Here is an 18,639-nt window from a genome sequence, read left to right as displayed (position 1 = left end):
CTGTAAAAATTAAAGAGAACTTAAAGGTGGAAAAATGGACAATTTATCTACTTGTACTACAAGAAAGGCCAGATCCTCCTGCGGGTCAATATGAATTCGAAGAATTCAAGGTACAAACCCAAAATTGGAAAATAACAACAAGGACAATGAATCTGAACGAAGAGACAAACTTTCAGATTTGTTGCATTTAAGCACCGCATGTTAGCATCTAAGTTTACAATTATCTATTTAGTCCTCCAGTCCAAGTTTAGAGAGTTTAATCATATTGCGCAGTATCTGACTTGATTATTAAAATCCGGAGGCAAGTTCGTATGGACTCAACTTTACTGAAACGTCTATTAATGCATTTTCATTATTTTGCTTCAATTTAGGAAAAGCAGCCAATTTGTAAGTAAACAAAAAGACTTTGAATTTGTTTTATTTTTCTTCTTTTTTTTCTTTATAATTGTAAAGGAATGTTGGAAACTATTTTTATATTTAATATATATTATTTGCACAATCATTTTTTAACATAATTACAATAATTTGCTAACAATATGTATATATTTATATGACATTATATATGTATATGTATGTATTTGTTAGTTGAATTGAAATTTGGATGTTTTTTTTTTCCTCATTTATTTATCGCGTTTGCAACTTTGGAACAATATAAAAACGCATTCAGACATTTGTGCCTACCTAAACGATAACGCATTTTCTTCAGTTTTCCACTTTTTTTTTTTTTTTTTTTTTTGTAAAATTTGCTAAAGTGTGTCATTTTAACACAAATTATAATGTGTAACAACAAAAATACTTAAATTAGAAGCAAATTATTTTTTGTTTTTTTAAAAAATTGAACAAAAAATCAACAAAAATATTGACCATATATTAGGGTATTGTGTGAATATCTTTTATTTTACGGTTACGGTTTTTCACATTTTATGCGTATCTTTTCTACTTTCCTCGAACCATGGTCATATCTTTTAACTAGCAACAGTATATATGATTAGCCTTTAAACGTATGCTTGCACTTTAAAAAATCGGAATATAATTATCGATTTTCGCACGATGTTTTTGGGCGACACACTCGGCAATCCATACAATGTTGCGACATTCCTGTTCCTTTAATTTCAGGTAGGCATAAAATACACCAAAATGAAATTGTTGCAAGAAAGCATATACATTTAATTTGACCTCATGTTCAAAGAATTTATCTTCCAATGTTTTGTCGCCGGGATTAGTGCCGGAACCGTCGAATAAGGCAGCATAGTCGGCATAATATTCAGCGACAGTTTTTACTTGCTCATAATCATCAGCCCTAGCTAAGGCAGCTAAACCGTCAGGATGCATTTTACCGCAACGCGGATACAATTTTGCTCGATCATCTTTGGATAACTCGGTCCCAAATGAATTAATTGTTATAATGATCGCACGGCGATCGGCTTCGAACTGGCAAATAGTCCTTGTAAATTATATGAAAAACGTTAAATTTGATTTATTTACTTACAGCCAAAATTTCGCACATTACATCGGCAGTGGAACCACCCAAATTTTTACAGAAATCATAGAACGCTTCTAAATATGCTTTGTACAAAGTGTTACGTATGATTTCAATATTCATTTCATCCAAATCCTGTTCGGAAATGCAATCGACGAAGAATGGTGCTAAAGGCGTATCCACCAACACAGCATTGTATAATTCAGCTGGTGTTGTAGCCACATGTATGGCTTCCATTTGTTCAAAACTGCCTAAAGGGTGGCACTTGGGTATCAGCTCAGAAATTGGGCGTTGATGTAAAGTGCCCGTTATTAGCAATATTATGTTATCTATCATGTACCCATAAGTAATGAAATCTAAGAAACTGGACAATGGTTCTACAGCATGATTGCGTAGATGTTGAAATTCAATAACCAATTTTTCACGCAATTTATCGTCAATGACAGACACTGACAAAGGAGACGGTTCATTAGCCAAAAAAGTACCATAATCCGTTCCTTGTAAATGCAATTTTAAATCTAAAAATTAAGTATATATGTAACATAGTTTACAATTATAATTACTCATATATTATCCCAATTTAATTTTTAGAGTTTGTCTCTTTCCTACGCTTTCAAAGTCATACATACATTCATATGAGAATTATTACTACTACTACATAGTACGCATCACATGACCAGGCCCTTGTTATTTATCTTAGTTACTAACAAGATTGTGGCAAATTATCTTACCCTCTAAAGTCTCACATTGCACCAAATTTAGGTAATCTGTCTGCTTCAGAATACCACATTTAAAACCACGGCACAAGCCTTCCAGGTAACCACCATCGACATTGAAAAGATAACCAGTATCCACCATTTTTCTTTTAAATTCTCTTGTTGAATCAGTTTTCACGGCTTTTATCTATTTATTTATTTATTTTTTTAATAATATACCAATATTGAGGTTGACAGTTTTTATGAACACAATATATCGATACTGTTAGCTATTTTATCTAGGTAAACGATAAAAAAAGAATTTTTCCAAATCACGGGCTAGGGAAAACTGCCTTTTTCTCTATTTCTTCATTTCTTTTATCGACTTGTCATTCTTACTGTCATATGACTCTCTCAGAGTTGCAAAGTTTAGAAATCTTTTCAACTGTTTTCAGAGGAATATGCGTTACTTCACCAAATGAGGAATTTTTAATGATTCCTTTGTGGAAAGCATTTTGTATATATATATCCCAAATTTCTACTTGTATGAGTTTGATCGTTATAACAATGATGATTGGTCATGCCAAAAAATCTTAAAAACAATATTCTAAATTCAAACACAGTGACGTTAAATAAGATCTTCTCTGTTTTATAACAGCTGTTTTCTTAAATCCTATTCAAATATAAACGAAGCTAAGCAGTTTGTAAAATCTCTTTAGTGAAAAAGAGATAGCAGTTTAGGTACTGTGTATAAAAAAATTCTGCAAATTTTCTGCTTCGAATTACAAAAACGGAGAACGTAATTTCTCATCGGATGTAAAATTTAATTAGAAATTTTAATAAAACTTAAATAAACAAGTTCTCATGATAAACTTTGTGCGATAGATCTGACTAAATGAAAAGAAGGCGTAGCATATAAAAGAATATTTCCGTTTAGTCTGGCAATGGAAATTACAAAAGGGGAGAATTAAATAAGCAAAAGTGGATAAAGACAAAAACGAAAACCCGAAATTGGACTTGAAAATTTAATGAGGTACCTTTTTCAGCGAATAACAAAAGCATATTATAAGAATAAAACAAAAGAAAAGACTAAAACTAAAGTTTTCAATAAAGTTAGCCGCTAACAAAAGCAGGTTAATTTAAATGATTTACACTGAAAGTTTTGCATAATTTGTATAAACAAAAAGAAACTAAAAAATTCTCACTCACGCTGAAAGGAAAAAAAAGGGGAATAAACATTTTCTTTAGCAGACTGGCTCGTAGTTTGTGTTATTAAAAGTTAATCTGAATTTTTAATTAAATTCCAACTAACTAAGATTTTGCAACTGCTGCTATTTGGTAGTGTCGTCATCGTCGTCTTTACCTACTTAAGATGGCGTTGGACATGGGTGTACAAATGAATAGCAGTAATGCTCTGACATCATCCTTAACTTCCAAGAAGAAGGATGTTGCTGCTAACGCTGATAAAGAAAACCTTTGGTAAGTTTTTGCATTTTCTAATCTAATCTATTATATATATATAAATATGTATATATATATATATACATACGTATATAGAGTGTGCACCAATTTTGGTAAATTTATGCATATTTCAAATGTTACTCATTTAATGTATTACTTGGATAGGTTTATAAAGGGGAAAACAGTCTCTTTCTCTTTTTTTGTTTTCCTTTGCACCGCCGCTGCATATCCACCTTCAACTTGCACTTTACATTGCTGACAAGTTAAATATGCTAAATACTAAATGTGTGGGTGTACAATATTACAGCCTCTCGCGAATCCTAACCCTAAACTATTTGTACATAAAAATAGGAAAATAATTTGATTCTTTAATTTCACTGATTATTATTTCGTTCTTTTCTTTTTTTTTTTATTTTCTTTTATTATCCGCAAGAATACGATACGTGTACTATAGCGTTTTGTTTGCTATTTCATTGTTATTTCTTATTTGGTATGTTTTGGTTTAGTTGAGAATATGTATAGATGACGATGTGTCATCATAGCTGACGTTTCTTTCGTGACTTTTTTCGCACTTAACTTCAAGTTAGATTCGATTTGACTGATAATGTATAAATCTTGTCAACGATCGTCTTCGCTTAAATGCTAAAATTTTCCCGTTGAAAACTTTTTATTTCAAGGAACGCTAAATCTGAAGAAAGGATTTCCTTGGAAATTAAAATACGGGTAATTTAATTATAACTAAAATTACAAAAAAAAAAAAATATATCCTGAATCGACCATTTAAGAATATTGCTTCAAAAATTCTGTTAAAGATGACTACAATTTTGGAACTGGAACCGGAACTAATATGATGTTGAATTGATTTCTAGAACTTTTCGCTAGTTAGTTCATTTAGAATAGTTAGTTAGGACAAGTAGTTAATTTGTATTATTTCCTCGAGTTTCATTATTAATGAAAATGTTGCAATGTTGAGTCTATGCATAAGTAAGTAGCGAAATCGTAAACGTTTCTAAATCATTGATTTAATCAAGATTGAAGTTATGCCCGCTATGCGTAGTTATCGGAGCCGTTAGCAATCGGCGAAGCGTGGCAAATAGCATTTCGTAAATCAAAATCTTCGTATATGGAGCATATATTGTACGTATATCTGTAGCATTCCATGCGGTCATAGGCAGGCGTGAAAATAACTTTGAACCAGCTGCGTAGCAATGTTCGCTTTCCATTTTGCGTTTACCGCAGAAATTTTTATGCAAGGAACTTACAACGATGTCGAAGATCCGCGCGTTAGAAACACAACAGTTATCCAAAAGGAAATGATTTATCGTAACCACTTTTTGATTTTGGCCCGGAAGACTGCGCATTTTGTTATATGCACTCTTACGGAATATTAGTCGACAGCTGGCGATAATCGTCGTAGCTTAAAAGTACTTGCAAATCTGTCCATTGCCGGCTATCTTAAATATCGCTTCACATGCAGGACGGTGTCGAAAAAAAAAAAAAAAAAATTCGACAAACCTTGCCTAGCAGGTGACCATAAAATAAGGTCGCCGACTGGATAAATTGTTAGCATAAGTGTATGTACGGAGCTTCATTTGATACCGATGACTAAACAACAAAAACAATCTCACCCGAGTTAATATCAAGAAAAGTGAAAAAATTATACTCGTCTGCGGGCAAATCTTTCATTAAAAAAAATCTTTTTTTACTCTATAATATTGGATGGGCGTAGCCAAAGTTTTTCATTTTACTAAAGATACTATAGGGTACACATCGGAATTTTTGTCGTCGCATCGTATCGGTTTATAAACAATTAACAAAAAAAACTTATTTTCTTGTTTTTAAAGCCAGTACTATTTGCTGTTTATGTTGTGTGTGTGTAGATGTGTGCTTTGATCGATTTCCCCCATTTTTTAAATCAACTTACGTTCAAAAACTACCATTTAACGTCTTTTGGCCTTGAACTTGAAGCTGATATCTTATTATTTGTTATCACAAGAATATTTGCCAAAGGTATCATGAAAGGTATTTGGAATTTGATACTGACGAAAAATATATATATGCAATTTAGAGCGTTTCCGAAGCTTCCTTCTTTAGGTCTTGAAAAAATATATAAGTAGAGGAATTTGCGCAAGACTTGTATTTGCCGCCATTTATGCGGTAAGGCGTTGGCAACAGTTTAAGGTTAGTAAAAGAGGAACATGTGTATATGTATGTTTATATGACCGCAAAACTTTTGTTTGAATTGTGGGTATAACGAAATGCATAACCAAATATATGAACGATATATTTTCGAAATAAAAAAAAGAATCGTCCTTGGATTACAAAAAATTATCATCGCACATATGAATGTAAAGATTATAAATAAATCATTTCATGGATACCAAGGAAAAACTAACATAAGGATATATGAAATGTTCTTAGAAAGTGCCGCATGAATCATGACTTCAAAAACAAGTTCAATAAAATCTACAACACGATTTTGAAAAAAGCAATAAAAGACAATAATTAAAATATAGTAAAAAAAATGTTATAAAATGAAATTTCGCAGCATATAGCGCAGCAATTAAAGTAATGCATATAAGTTATTTTTTATTTATTATCTCGTAAGCAACTAAGAGAGTAAGAAGAACTAGGAATTTGTTTATGATAATGAAAAAAATTTGACACAACAACCGTAAGCGCAGCATCTAACGATCAGGATATATATAAAAAATATTATGAGGGAATGAAAGTATTGGGTAAGAGAAGAAAAAATGAGTGACACTAGATAGCGCAACTGTAAAATTTTTTAGAATTCAACGAAAAATAAATAAAAAAAAACTCTTAATGTAAGAGGAAAGTAAAAGAAAGTTAGCCAGAAAACTAAAAAGAAAAAAAAATATAAAAAATAAAAAAAGTATACAATGACAAGTAGGCCAAGTGATAACCAACTGAATATTTAGCGCATTATTTTGGATGATCACTAAACCGAATGCTTGTGTGGACTATGAAGTAAAGTTTTTAATTAATTACAATTTGTCAAATTATGAAAAAAAAAAACAAAAAAAATTAAACGAGAATGGGAAAAAATATGATATCATTATTTTATCAAGCCCTTCGAAATGAGAAGAAGATTGTTTTGTTTTATTAATTCCCGGTTATTTTTTGACAGAATACATTATTACTTTTAATTTCTTTCTATTATTATTCACAAGTTGTTTTATCTCAAGTGATTCATGGTTTGTACCCCAATACGAAACAATTTGAATTAAAATATTGATTAATGTCCATTAATAATTGAATAATTGTTGGAACAAAAGTAAAGCTGCTGCAATAATTTCCTAAGCTTTAAGCATTTTTTTTTTCTTGTTTTGTTTATTTGAATTTCTCAAGATATTAAGTAAAAATTATTTATTATAAAAATGTTCGTAAGTTGTTGTTTTTGTTGTTGTTTTCTTTTTTTCTTTTTTTCTTCTTTTTCTTTTACTTTTATATGCGTTCTATGTAAACATCCATTTCATCGTTATCGTAAACATTGGTATTGGTCAAAGAAAGCATACTACCTCCATTAAGTTGGTCGTAATTAGTTTGCAAACGTTCTAATAGATCCGTAGCAACTAAGGCGAAATTTTCCCACACATCTGCTGGCAAGTCATCCGTTGAAGTTTTTGCAAATTTCTCCTCATCTAAATGATCGATCAGCATATCGCTTAACTCATCGAGAATTGACGAAGAACATAATTCTTCTATATGCTGTGTATCAATAAATAAATTCCAAAATGCTTGATATATAATTGTAGCCAAAAACCAATCAGCTGCCTGTTGCATGGTGACGTGACGAAGGAGAACGAGTAATATTTGTGGACCTTTCAGATCGAAAAATGGTTTACGATTTTCAATATCGCCCAAAACATTAACTAAAATGCCTATAGTGCAAGCCTTCAAATCGTAAATCTCATTGTTTACTGGACTATTAAGTATTTGCAAAATGACGGGGAGGCCTTGAGCTGCTGAAAATTGTTTTCTCGCTTTCTCATTCCGTGTTAGATTACCCAAAACTCGTGCAATTTCCACTTGCAACATTTCGTCGCGACATAATTTCAAACTTTTACATAAGTCACTCGTTAGCTCGGGTAAAATACTTTGTAAGCTCCCTTGCGAGTCCATTACCAAATCTGGTGTTGCGATATTTTTATCCTGATAGAAGCAAAGATTATGCAAAGCACCCAAAGTGGCATGAAACAGTTCTTGTAATTCTTGTTTCTGTGACGAATGCATTTTGTTATAAAAATTCATTATGAACTGCTTTAAAATATTTACCAACTTGATGCTTTTCACTTCTTGATTAACCTTAATGAGCTCCAGTAGTATGTTGCCCAAGGAGCGGCAATTACCTAAACCCAGACCCACTTCTTCATTGACACTCATATTAGCCACTACACGTATTATTTTTATAAGGACATCTATCACGGAATCGCCCATCGAATTATGCAGGGTGAGTGGCTCTTTAGCATAGATTTCCAAGATATTTATTAAATATTCCATAGCCACATCATTGTGATAAAACTAAAAAAGATATTTTATTTTTTATTATTTATTTATTTATTTTTTAATGATAGCTTAAGAAGTATCTCTCTACGTACCTGTACACGTGCACTATCATATTTAGCCATTATATTACCAAGTATATAGCCTAAACGGCTAATTAAAGATAAGAGTTTTTCATTAGCACTACCGTTCACGTGCGCTGCACAACAAGATCCTAAAAGCATGCCTAGACGAGCACTAAAGCTCATTAAAATTTGGCAGCAATCGACATCTTCTGAAAGCACACTAGAAAGCAAAAGAAAAATCAAATTCTTGGAGAGCCAAGCTTAGGATCTAACCGAATACCTTAACGTTCTAACCACATTGTTTTGCACTTCAATTTCGCCTATAGTTATTTCAGCAGCCTTAATCAGATGAGGGCAGGCGAGTTCCAATTGTATGTTATTTCTACCGTACTGTGCAGATTCGGTCTGATAAGTTTCCAATTTCTCCAAGGATGAGGAATATTGACGTATGTCGGCGAAAGCCCTTAATGCTGCCGATAGTTGGTATAAAGAATGCAACGGTGGTCCAGACAATTTTTGCATTGCTCCCGCTTCATTAAGCATTTGTAAATGTAAAATCATCAATTGTACAGCTCCGTGACGTGCCAAACGTATTACTAACGCATCTTGCTTGTTCAATTTCTGTTTGAATTCTCCTTCCATTTTATGCATGTCGCCCAAGGCCGGAGCTGTTGCTGGTTTACGCGGCAATTCCAATTGTTCGAACCAGTTTCTGTTAATATCTTTCAAAGCGCTTAGTTCCGCCCTTTCTTGGCCCGAGCTGCACGTTAGAAAACGTATGGAACCGTAACCGTAAATACAGGCTTCAGGATCTTCTAAAGGACTGGCTCGTCCCAAGCCATCCACTAGTAATTCCAAAATATCATTGTCATAAAATAATTGATCGTTTTGTTCGTTGCGAGCGACTTTAAATATTAACTTGCACGCACCAGTTAAATTGCTACCCGAGACACGAAGCTACAAAGATTTTATTAAACAATTTTTCAAACTCTTCCATACCATCAGTGGGAAAATGATATTACGCCTTTTTGCGCTTCTATAACAAATTCTTTACGAGAATTTTCTCGCAGTTGTCTCAATTGCGCATATTTCTGCCATTATATGTGAAGGGGAACGATTATCGTTTATTTATCGAAAACTACAATATATGCGGACAATTTAGGAAAGTGTTGACAGTGAGACGTCCACAGAAATTTTTACAAGAAGTTTCCAGAAAAAAAAAAGCGTGTGTCAGAAGTGTGATCTATTGTGATCTAATAGCAAATTAATCCATTAAGATCTTCTTTTGAAGAGTAACGTCATCTTAGCGTCATCTTTACGGCAATCGGACATAACCTCAAACTCACTTGTATGGCGTGCTAAACGCATTTGAATTTTATAAGAACTTATGCAATGAATTTTGCAATAGCATCCGTAAATGAGCCGTTAAGCAGCTCATAACACGCAGACATTTGTTCTTCGACATCAAGGCGTCAATAAACTCGGCTTGTATGGCATATTGTAAGAAAGTATATCGCACTAAGGCCATCACCACAATCTTATGGAGAAAAAGCTTTTTACATATACAAACCAATTTACTAATTAAGTAGTAAAGTCGATTCAGAGAATCGATCTAAAATTATAATTTTTTTATTCCATTTTGTATAATACTTACCGCTAATACCACTCTAGCTACCGCTAATAAAATCTTGGGTGAAGTGCACTCCACTAGACCGTAGAGACCGCCCAATATGAAACCTTTTTTAAATGACTTTTCGTTTTTATGTAAACGTTGATAGAGTTCCAATAAAATCTGCAATCATTTTTAGGAAATATATATAAAAACTTGTGGGAATCAAGAAGGGATTTCAAAATATATAAAGTCATTTACCGAATTGATATGATTAACCGTTTCAGCGGTGCATTCCTTTAGACCGGCATGCTCCTTCAACATATCGATAAGTTTCTCGGCCGATGACTGAGCCAGCAAATCATTGCTACGCGTTAGCAATTTACGAGCTGTCAATAAAGTTGTGACAGAATCGTTCGATATAAGATTATTTGATTCGTTATAAGCAGTTTTAGCTCGTTCTCGTTCTCGTTCTCGTGCTCGGTCTCGTTCGCGTGAATCTAATGTTTTGAAAGATAACTTTTTTGAATAATTTCTTCTCTTGCGAAGAAACTCTTTTTATTTTATTTTTTTTTTAAATATTACCTAATAAAGGCGCTGGTAAGCCCTTCACTTCCAAAGCGGGCAATTTACGATTCAATAGCGATTTACCTTGAACTTGTTTACTCACATTAGCATCACAAGTTTCTTCATCGTATGATTGCGAGCGACGATGGCCGCCAATGGTTTGTTTTGGTTTGATTAACTTTTCATCGTTCGACTTTTCTTGATTAATGGCCAACGGTTCTAGCACTGGTGGAGTCTTGGTTAGATTGCGTATATTTTCATTTTGCAAGTAACGTAATCTGCGATTATTTTAATTAAAAGCATTTTCTTTTTTTTTTTTTTTTTTTTTTAATTTTTATCATGTATTAAGGAAGAAAGATACTTACGAAAAAGCACTAGGGGGTCGACCATCTAATGATACTTTGCCATATAATACACGTGCCGTGTCTCGTGGTGTTGTCGGCCTTCTCGTGCTAATAACTTTCACGCCAATAACTATGATTAGTTAATTAGGAAATAAATTATTATTAGAAGAAGAAGAAGACGACAAAAAAGAAAAGACAAAAGTCTTCATCATTCCATTTCCATTGCTTGCTCATTTCCTTAATAAAAAGAAAAATATGAATATTTTATTACATTCACCATTAGCTAATGCTCGATTCGCGTTCATATTAATATTGCTATTGCTGGTGTTGTTGCTGTTACTGTTACTATTGCTATTTGTTGATGACTCTATTTCGTTTAAGAACATTTTAGCCTCACTTATCATTTCGGCCGATGTCCTGCGTCTGTTCAAATTTTCGATTGTTAAATCTGTCGTAACATTGCTTAACGGCAACTTTTGTTGACCATAACGCACTTTAGCCAATTGTTGGATCGATCTTTTCTCATCGATCCCAATAATATCGTTTTGTCGCGTTTCACTTTGTGAACGCCGTTTATTTAAATATATTTTTCTCATTTCACGTTCAGTTTTAAAAACAAACAAAAAAAAAAACCCAAAGGAAAAATTTTTATTTACTCTGCTTTCCAAGTTCTAATTCAACACTGTTTGATGGTCGTCATATTATTGAAGAGAAAGAAGAAAAAAAGAAAAAAAATATATAATAAAAGAACCCTTACACGCCGAATACTGAATATGTGTACACATTATAGAACATTAAATGCTGGTATTTAGTTTGGCCTGCATGAACACCATAACAACCGTTGGCCCTCACCATTGATGTTCATTCATATATTTCTACAGGATATTAGAAAACAAGTACTCAATAAGACTTACGTAGAAAGTTGGTTGCACTACACTCAACATCTATAAATTTAATTTATATATTAGGAGTGCAAATAAGTTTTTTGCCGTTTCGAATCGAAATTTAAGAAACTTTATTGTGAGAGAACGTGCCATCACTAGCTCCTATTTTTCTTACCTTTTCCGGCCACGTTCGGGTATCAGGTCGTAAGAATTGTTCATGTTTTGAGGCTTTCCACAAATCGATCCAATTTTTAGTAAGTAGACCTCATACGATGGAAAGCGCTGTTAAGATAATCCATGTGTCATCGGGACGGGCAATGCTTCGTTAAGGTATTTCAAATGGGAACAAAACTTTTAAATATTCATTTCATTCATTCAACTCATAGATTGTACTTTAGTCTAGACTAAGAAAGATCAACTCTGCTATTCAATTATGTATAACATATATGCGCTTAATGTCTCCAATGTACGCAACTTCATCTAAATGAAGACAAATTAAGGCAAATTCTTGTGTGTTGGAACTTCTAAATGGCTGTCGGAATTCGTAGAGACCACCTCTCTAATGCGACGACATATACACTTCAATCGAACTGGATTGTTAATCTCGTAAATCGCGTAAATTTGTCGAAAATTTTCCTTTTATACGAAATTCCATTTGATAGCAAGTATGGACACATTCGAAATATTCCGAAAGAGAGTTAAAAATATTTTGAAGCAGTTAAGCAGTGCATCATATGTTGTCAATTAAGGCTTCATTCAATCGAGCTCAGCAAAGCAGTCTGCTCATGAATATTTCCGTAATGAAGTTTCGTAAACCAACTGTGAAGCTGGTTGTTGCTCTTAAATGGTAGCCTCGGCGTCCCTTAACAGAAACATCAAAGCAGATCGTTGCAGGATATTGCCAATAGTCCAGAAATATCTATTCGGCCTTATGGTCCAAAATCGGATAGAAGTTACTTGGACACAATTGGCTGAACTGAACTGAACTGAACTGTACTGTATGGATGGATTATGTAACAAGAACAAAGGCATACTAAGTCTTTTGAGTTAAAATCATATTACGTCTCTATGTATGTAATTGGCAGCAAAGACTTGAAGGTGGGTCTATTATCCCCGACATTTATATATGGCCCATTTCTCAACGTATTTTTGCCGCTGATCAGCAGTTTTTAGGGAAGAGAAAAGAATGCTTTAAAAATATGTGTGTTTTCTTTCCCTGCTCGAAATATCAAAATAAAATGCCATTCATACGGATCTTAATTAAGTGTGTCTTAAAACATAAACACAAATTTTAGCTCTACTATCAATGCACAATCATTCATGCGCGAGCTAAAAAACAAAATCCAATACAATCTTTTACAAATTCATTACGAAATTAAAGAAAAATTTAATAATTTGTTAGTTGTATGAACGGATGATGAACATTGAAATAACAATACGCTATCCGAACGAGCGAACGGACTCACTTCGATCGAAGATAGCAATGTTGAGCCACCATATTTTGGTCTACTTCTTGCGGCAATAGTTCGTTCTAAGCAGAACCATAAAGCAGCTGAACAAGACCGATCCAAACCGATTTAGAATCTTCAACTTTTGTAGGATAAGTACATAGTGTTGTCCTTTCCTTTCAAAGAAACTCTAAACAAAATTAAATTTTCAATTGTTCATTGGCTTCGGTGGTTATATGATATGTTGTATCGTCTCCAATCTATGTTTTTTGGTCGAAAACAGATTTTGCAAAGTACTCGTGGGAAAGTGGGATGTTCGTGAAAGTGACGCATAATTCTCGAGCTTTATATTTCACTGTCTTTACTCGTTTGATAGTATTCACTTCAAAAATATCAGTGAGAAAGTTTTTATCCGTGCTTATCGATTGGTTACACATCATTTGCAGGGACTGGACAACTCTGAGATCGTTCGGTGAGGCATTTTGTCTAACGAAGATCACATTGACTTAAGAACTAAATTTTAGAGGTTTCACTGTTATGCATCCCTAGTTGTTTTCTTGCGGAGAATGGCTTTTCCAATTGCAAATTCATTCTCTGCGATAAAAACTTGTTTTCGTGTGAAGACTTTCTTAGCAAGAAAAACGGTCGCATTCTTTCAAATCAGGAATGCGAAACCTTACATCGAATAAGTTCGACCCAAATATATATTATTTGTTTTTTTTCGCGGAGCTAAGCAGATAACTGAGGCTGAATGCTTATAACATGTGAGGGTAAAAAGCCGTTGTAACGTATTGTACACGCAGTGCTCCCGTTAAGGGAAACCCACCACCAAAGCGAATTCATCGAGATTATCAGAAATCACTTGCTAGCAGACTTGTCTACTAAGCAATCAGCTACTATAGAGGTTCAAGATTTAACGCAAGTCTTCGAATTGTTGGGGGTGGCCTGTGAATTATGACAGAGAGAGCGAGAGAGATGCTAGAATGAGCATGACACGTCGCTTTAATGCAGACCAGCCCATCCAAAAGCATGGAAGTATAGGAACAGCGGGGATCCGACTTTAATAGAGTTGCTGATGGCTGGACACGGCCGTTTGCGGTGGTGGCTGCGGTTACTTCAAATGCATGCGCATTGAATAATAAGACGTACAGATAGCCCTCGCCTTGCGCAGATCGTTCTCAAACTTTTTTACCTGCTTCGTCATCAGCCCGAACTGAAGTATTAAGAGAGTTATGCATGGAAATCGTCTTCAAAATGAAAGAATTTTATGACTTTTTTGAGAAAAATGAAAGAAAAGCTTAAAAGGCCCTTATCAAACTTCAACATGGCCGCGAAGAGGTAGGTTTACGACAATTGTTTGTAATTATCGCTGTGCACGTGAAAGAGCGGGTCACAATTAGTACTTTGTGAAGCCTTGGCCGTTATTTTTTCCCATTAAGTCGGAAGCTTATATATCATTGCGGGAATTTACAACAAGTAATGTAATGAGTCTCTAAAGTGTTTGAAGACAATCGTTGACACAACATTTAGTGGTTTTCTCCTTTTGTAATCGTAGGATTTCTCTCTTCTTTGCTCTTCTTCGATTTTGCTGGGCGAGTATGGCGTTATAATCATGGACAGACTTGTGGTTATAAACAATTTTAAATATTTTCAAATACCGAAAAACGTAGAGTAATAATTACGTAAGCAATAGAGAGAGATCGAGGGAGTGAGAACGTTCAGTCGGCAGAACAAACGGGTCAGGGTAATCAAATAATCCTTATATAAATATAGTTGAAAGTGTTACGAAAGGAATGACAAAGCTAGTATGTATATTGTCACTCCCCTTTGGTAGTATAGTGTAGGTTTGACTTGATGCCTCTTCTAAAAATCAATATTTATATCAAAACAATTGTGTTTCCTATGGAAATACTGAATGGACGCGCTATTAAAGAACTGGAAAAGCAACCCTTTAACTGCTATTCGACGACGTGAAAGAAAATATGTATAAATGAACGAATAAATGAATGCGTGACCAATCAATTGTAAAATATGCACGATTAAAGCATTAAATGCATAAACGAGTCTTTAATGCAATAAAGTCAAAATCATTCAACCTGCGTTGGTTAGCGCGGATTTCCTTTCTCTTTACTACGTTATAAGGAAATAATTGTAAATATATTTATCTAAATATATATATATATACATGTGTGCTTGCATAACAAATATCCATTAAACATAAGCATTCATGTGACTTTCCTTAACTGAATAGCGAGCGAGCGGGCGAGCGAGCGAGTGAATGATTGGAAGAAATCGTCTCATTTTCATTTTTCATTATTTTATAATATTTTTGAAAAGTTAATTCGCGTGTCAGGATTTTTGTTTTTGTTTTTGTTTTTTTTTTTCCTTTTTCAACTAATTTTAAAGTCATTAAATATAAATATAGTAATGCGGACGGATGAACGTTGCATCGATTTGGCGATAGATAAGCGTGAGTGTATAGTGTTTAAATTGTTGCGTACGGAAATAGGAAAATTATTGTCATCAGATGAGGAGTAAGTGAATTGAAGTCGATAAAATATGCATAAAAATATTGTTGGAGTAAGAAGAGTGAAAATTTATTTTTAGATTTAATTCTTCATATCCCGAAAATTATTTCATTTTTTTTTTTTCTTCATTTTTAGGTCTTCAATTTTAAGTGAAGTTCAAAAGCAAGGTAGCACAAAACTTCCCTCAAACAAATCGGTTTTAGTATTAGGCGATAATGCCACCGGAAAAACAACACTTATAGCCAAGTTACAGGGCGTAGAGAATCCGAAGAAAGGTTCGGGTTTGGAATACGCTTATATCGATGTTAAGGATGAATATCGAGATGGTAAGAAAGAAAAAGGGAGCTTTAATAAAATGCTTGGATTTATTTGAATAACTTTGCTTTACAGATATGACACGTTTAAGTGTTTGGGTTTTAGATGGCGATCCAGGGCATAAAAATTTATTACATTTTGCCTTAAATAAAAACAATTATACACACACTTTGGTTATACTCACAGTATCAATGACACAACCTTGGTTTTGGTTGAATCAGCTCACTCATTGGATCAAGGTATTGTCGGAGCATATAGAGAGTTTACACCTGGAACCCGAAGAGAAACAGGAAGCACGGCAACGCCTTGTGGCAACATGGCAGAGCTATTGCGAAGTCGGCGATGATTTGGATGCCGGATCGCCCGTAAAACGCACGATGAGAAACAGCTCTATAGATGAGGATGATTTATTACCCTTAACAGATGGAGCTTTGCTAACAAATTTGGGCTTGGATATAGTGGTAGTGGTCACTAAGGTAAACAACAGGTTCAACTTCAAAGTTCGCGGGAGGGGAATGCAATAAAATATATTTATAATTTTTTTTTGTCACATTCGCAACGATTTTCATTGTCCGAAAGAGAATCTATTTTGAATATATTGACATATAATTATCTTTCCATTTTATGTTAGCACAGCATGGTGGTTTTCCTCCTCTTAGAAGCTTTGGTAATTTCTAACCTAACCATACGCATCTATTGTGACGATAGAAGATGCAGAATTTTTACTCATTTTTTTACCGGCCCACGTCTTCCTTCACGAACTATTGAGGCCCGCCAATCCATCCAAATAAGACTCGAGTCGGTTACACATTTTTTTAAATATCGGCAAGCGAAAATAATTTCCTTAAATTATAGAATTTTTTGCATGACTGCAATATCCTAAGCTTGATGTAATTCTAGTACCTCTACGTTTCTACATAAGTAATACACAATAATACATGTAACATAAATACTTTTCTATATAAAGCATAAATGTTACTTTGGGCGAGCCGAAAGGCCTTGTCTTCCTTCCTTGCTGTTTTTGTGTAATTTTTATACTCACCACTGTAAGATGGGGGTATGCTCATATTGTTGTATGTCCATAATGTATGTAACACCCGAAAGGAAACTTCAGAGACTTTATGAAGTAATAATATTCTTGATCAGCGTGAAATTCTGCGTTGATTTCGTCATGTCTCTCCGTCTGTATGTTTGTGTGTTGTGTATGCAAGATTCGGTTCAGTCGAGTATAGCTTTCTTACTTGATTTAGGATAAAGAAGTAAATAGTAAATGGTTTTAGGAAGAATTTTCTGCCATCGTTTGACCCGTATAATCGGCCGAATTTTGCAGACCACAAATCTGAATACCACTCACAATCATGTAAGACAAGTTTTTCGAAATCGTCCGTAGATTCCTTAAGCCTCAATTACCTCAGTTTATAAGACATGTAAACTGAGAAAGATATACGGAATTAATTATTTTATTCACTACTTGCGATCCCGAACGGTGTGACGTGATTTTCTAACATTTTCGAACGGCTCGATCGACTCAGTTATAAGCTACTGTTTCTGAGGAAGTAAATTGTTTAATGATTTATTCACGGTCCGCGAACTTTTCGCTATCGCAGTAAATGACAGAATTTTTTAATAATAATTCAATTTTATTTCATTCTTTAGACTGATTACATGACCACATTGGAAAAGGAATACGATTATCGAGATGAACATTTCGATTTTATACAGCAATGGATAAGACGTTTTTGTTTGCAACATGGCTCCTCACTGTTTTATACAAGTGTTAAAGAAGACAAAAACTGTGATCTCCTTTATAAATATTTAACACATCGAATCTATGGTTTACCATTCCGTACCCCTGCCCTAGTCGTGGAAAAGGATGCAGTTTTAATGTAATTTTTTCTTTATTTAAATTCTTTTTTTTTTTTGTTTTTGAGAATCGACTATTATAATCGAATATTAAAAAAATATTTCTTGGATTTATTTTATTTATTTATTTTTTTTTGTTTTAGACCTGCTGGGTGGGATAGTTTAAAGAAAATAGAAATTTTATGTGAGAATATGAATTCTTGCAAAGAGGTGGATTATTATACAGATATTATAACACCACCGCCATCTCGGAAAGTAAGTTTGAAAGTTTATTAATTAAGAATAAATGTATACTAACATGCATAAATACATAATTTGAAGGCGGTTTCGAATCGTGAAATCGAAGTGCAAACTGAAGATGAGCAGGCGTTTTTGGCGAGACAGCAGGAAATCATTAAACAAAGTGTACAAGTGCGGGGTGAATCGCCTTTACGTTCGCAGGCTAGCAAGGCTATGCCTCGAACTCCAGGCTCCGCAGGCCAAAGTTCACCGAAAAAGGTGAACAGTTTATCTTTTAATAAAACTTATAAAATTTTTTATTTAGAAAATTTAAATCGTTTTCTTTTAAAGATGGAGGCGAAATTAAACACTTCCACTCCTGGTACTGAAGGTGTTTTGGCTAATTTCTTTAATTCATTATTGCACAAAAAATCTGGTACACCCGCTACACCGCCTTCTGCCATTAGCACACCACGCACCAATGGCTCGGATAGTCTATTGACGGCCGACAAACTATCCGTACGCACAGATGCTGCTGCCGAATTAGATCGTTTAGCGAGGAGCGTTAAAAAGGACGTTGATTTTACCCAAAGCGATTGTTAAACCTTTTAAGCAAAACCTCTTTGGAAGCTGG

The 18,639-nt window shown here is 34.0% G+C and overlaps 3 protein-coding genes across 3 annotated transcripts; 1 reads left to right on the top strand and 2 right to left on the bottom strand.

Annotated features, from left to right (window-relative positions):
- Positions 1–883: 883 nt before the first annotated feature.
- Positions 884–2,545, bottom strand: LOC119634942 (V-type proton ATPase subunit d 1). The gene is made up of 3 exons (XM_038029387.1): positions 2,212–2,545; positions 1,490–1,998; positions 884–1,431 (listed from the first exon to the last, which is right to left on the bottom strand). Exons 1-3 carry the CDS (start codon positions 2,336–2,338, stop codon positions 1,015–1,017), a joined length of 1,053 nt encoding a protein of 350 aa, XP_037885315.1. The 5' UTR covers positions 2,339–2,545; the 3' UTR covers positions 884–1,014.
- Positions 2,546–3,347: 802 nt separating this feature from the next.
- Positions 3,348–18,639, top strand: LOC119633876 (cytoplasmic dynein 1 light intermediate chain 1). The gene is made up of 7 exons (XM_038027681.1): positions 3,348–3,654; positions 15,744–15,934; positions 15,999–16,399; positions 17,580–17,809; positions 17,930–18,041; positions 18,108–18,284; positions 18,357–18,639. Exons 1-7 carry the CDS (start codon positions 3,548–3,550, stop codon positions 18,606–18,608), a joined length of 1,470 nt encoding a protein of 489 aa, XP_037883609.1. The 5' UTR covers positions 3,348–3,547; the 3' UTR covers positions 18,609–18,639.
- LOC119644719 (armadillo repeat-containing protein 2) lies at positions 7,092–11,359 on the bottom strand. Its single transcript, XM_038044438.1, has 9 exons — positions 11,026–11,359; positions 10,770–10,878; positions 10,423–10,682; positions 10,099–10,337; positions 9,883–10,020; positions 8,509–9,185; positions 8,259–8,448; positions 7,936–8,181; positions 7,092–7,878 (listed from the first exon to the last, which is right to left on the bottom strand). Exons 1-9 carry the CDS (start codon positions 11,342–11,344, stop codon positions 7,105–7,107), a joined length of 2,952 nt encoding a protein of 983 aa, XP_037900366.1. The 5' UTR covers positions 11,345–11,359; the 3' UTR covers positions 7,092–7,104.

This window comes from Glossina fuscipes, unplaced genomic scaffold, assembly GCF_014805625.2.
Source record: "Glossina fuscipes isolate IAEA_lab_2018 unplaced genomic scaffold, Yale_Gfus_2 0, whole genome shotgun sequence".
NCBI lineage: Eukaryota > Metazoa > Arthropoda > Insecta > Diptera > Glossinidae > Glossina > Glossina fuscipes.
This window is presented reverse-complemented; position numbering and strand designations above follow the sequence as displayed.

What these genes read in the sequence shown, in the direction of transcription:
- LOC119634942 (XM_038029387.1), bottom strand. Translation starts at nt 2,338, where the DNA reads ATGGTGGATACTGGTTATCTTTTCAATGTCGATGGTGGTTACCTGGAA. An exon ending in GCAATGTGAGACTTTAGAGG is followed by an intron (nt 1,999 to 2,211) that starts GTAAGATAATTT and finishes CTTAATTTTTAG; the next exon opens with ATTTAAAATTGCATTTACAA. An exon ending in TAATGTGCGAAATTTTGGCT is followed by an intron (nt 1,432 to 1,489) that starts GTAAGTAAATAA and finishes ACTATTTGCCAG; the next exon opens with TTCGAAGCCGATCGCCGTGC.
- LOC119633876 (XM_038027681.1), top strand. Translation starts at nt 3,548, where the DNA reads ATGGCGTTGGACATGGGTGTACAAATGAATAGCAGTAATGCTCTGACA. An exon ending in TAGTGGTAGTGGTCACTAAG is followed by an intron (nt 16,400 to 17,579) that starts GTAAACAACAGG and finishes TTCATTCTTTAG; the next exon opens with ACTGATTACATGACCACATT. An exon ending in GCCAAAGTTCACCGAAAAAG is followed by an intron (nt 18,285 to 18,356) that starts GTGAACAGTTTA and finishes TTTCTTTTAAAG; the next exon opens with ATGGAGGCGAAATTAAACAC.
- LOC119644719 (XM_038044438.1), bottom strand. Translation starts at nt 11,344, where the DNA reads ATGAGAAAAATATATTTAAATAAACGGCGTTCACAAAGTGAAACGCGA. An exon ending in CGACCCCCTAGTGCTTTTTC is followed by an intron (nt 10,683 to 10,769) that starts GTAAGTATCTTT and finishes AAATAATCGCAG; the next exon opens with ATTACGTTACTTGCAAAATG. An exon ending in CGGTTAATCATATCAATTCG is followed by an intron (nt 10,021 to 10,098) that starts GTAAATGACTTT and finishes AAATGATTGCAG; the next exon opens with ATTTTATTGGAACTCTATCA.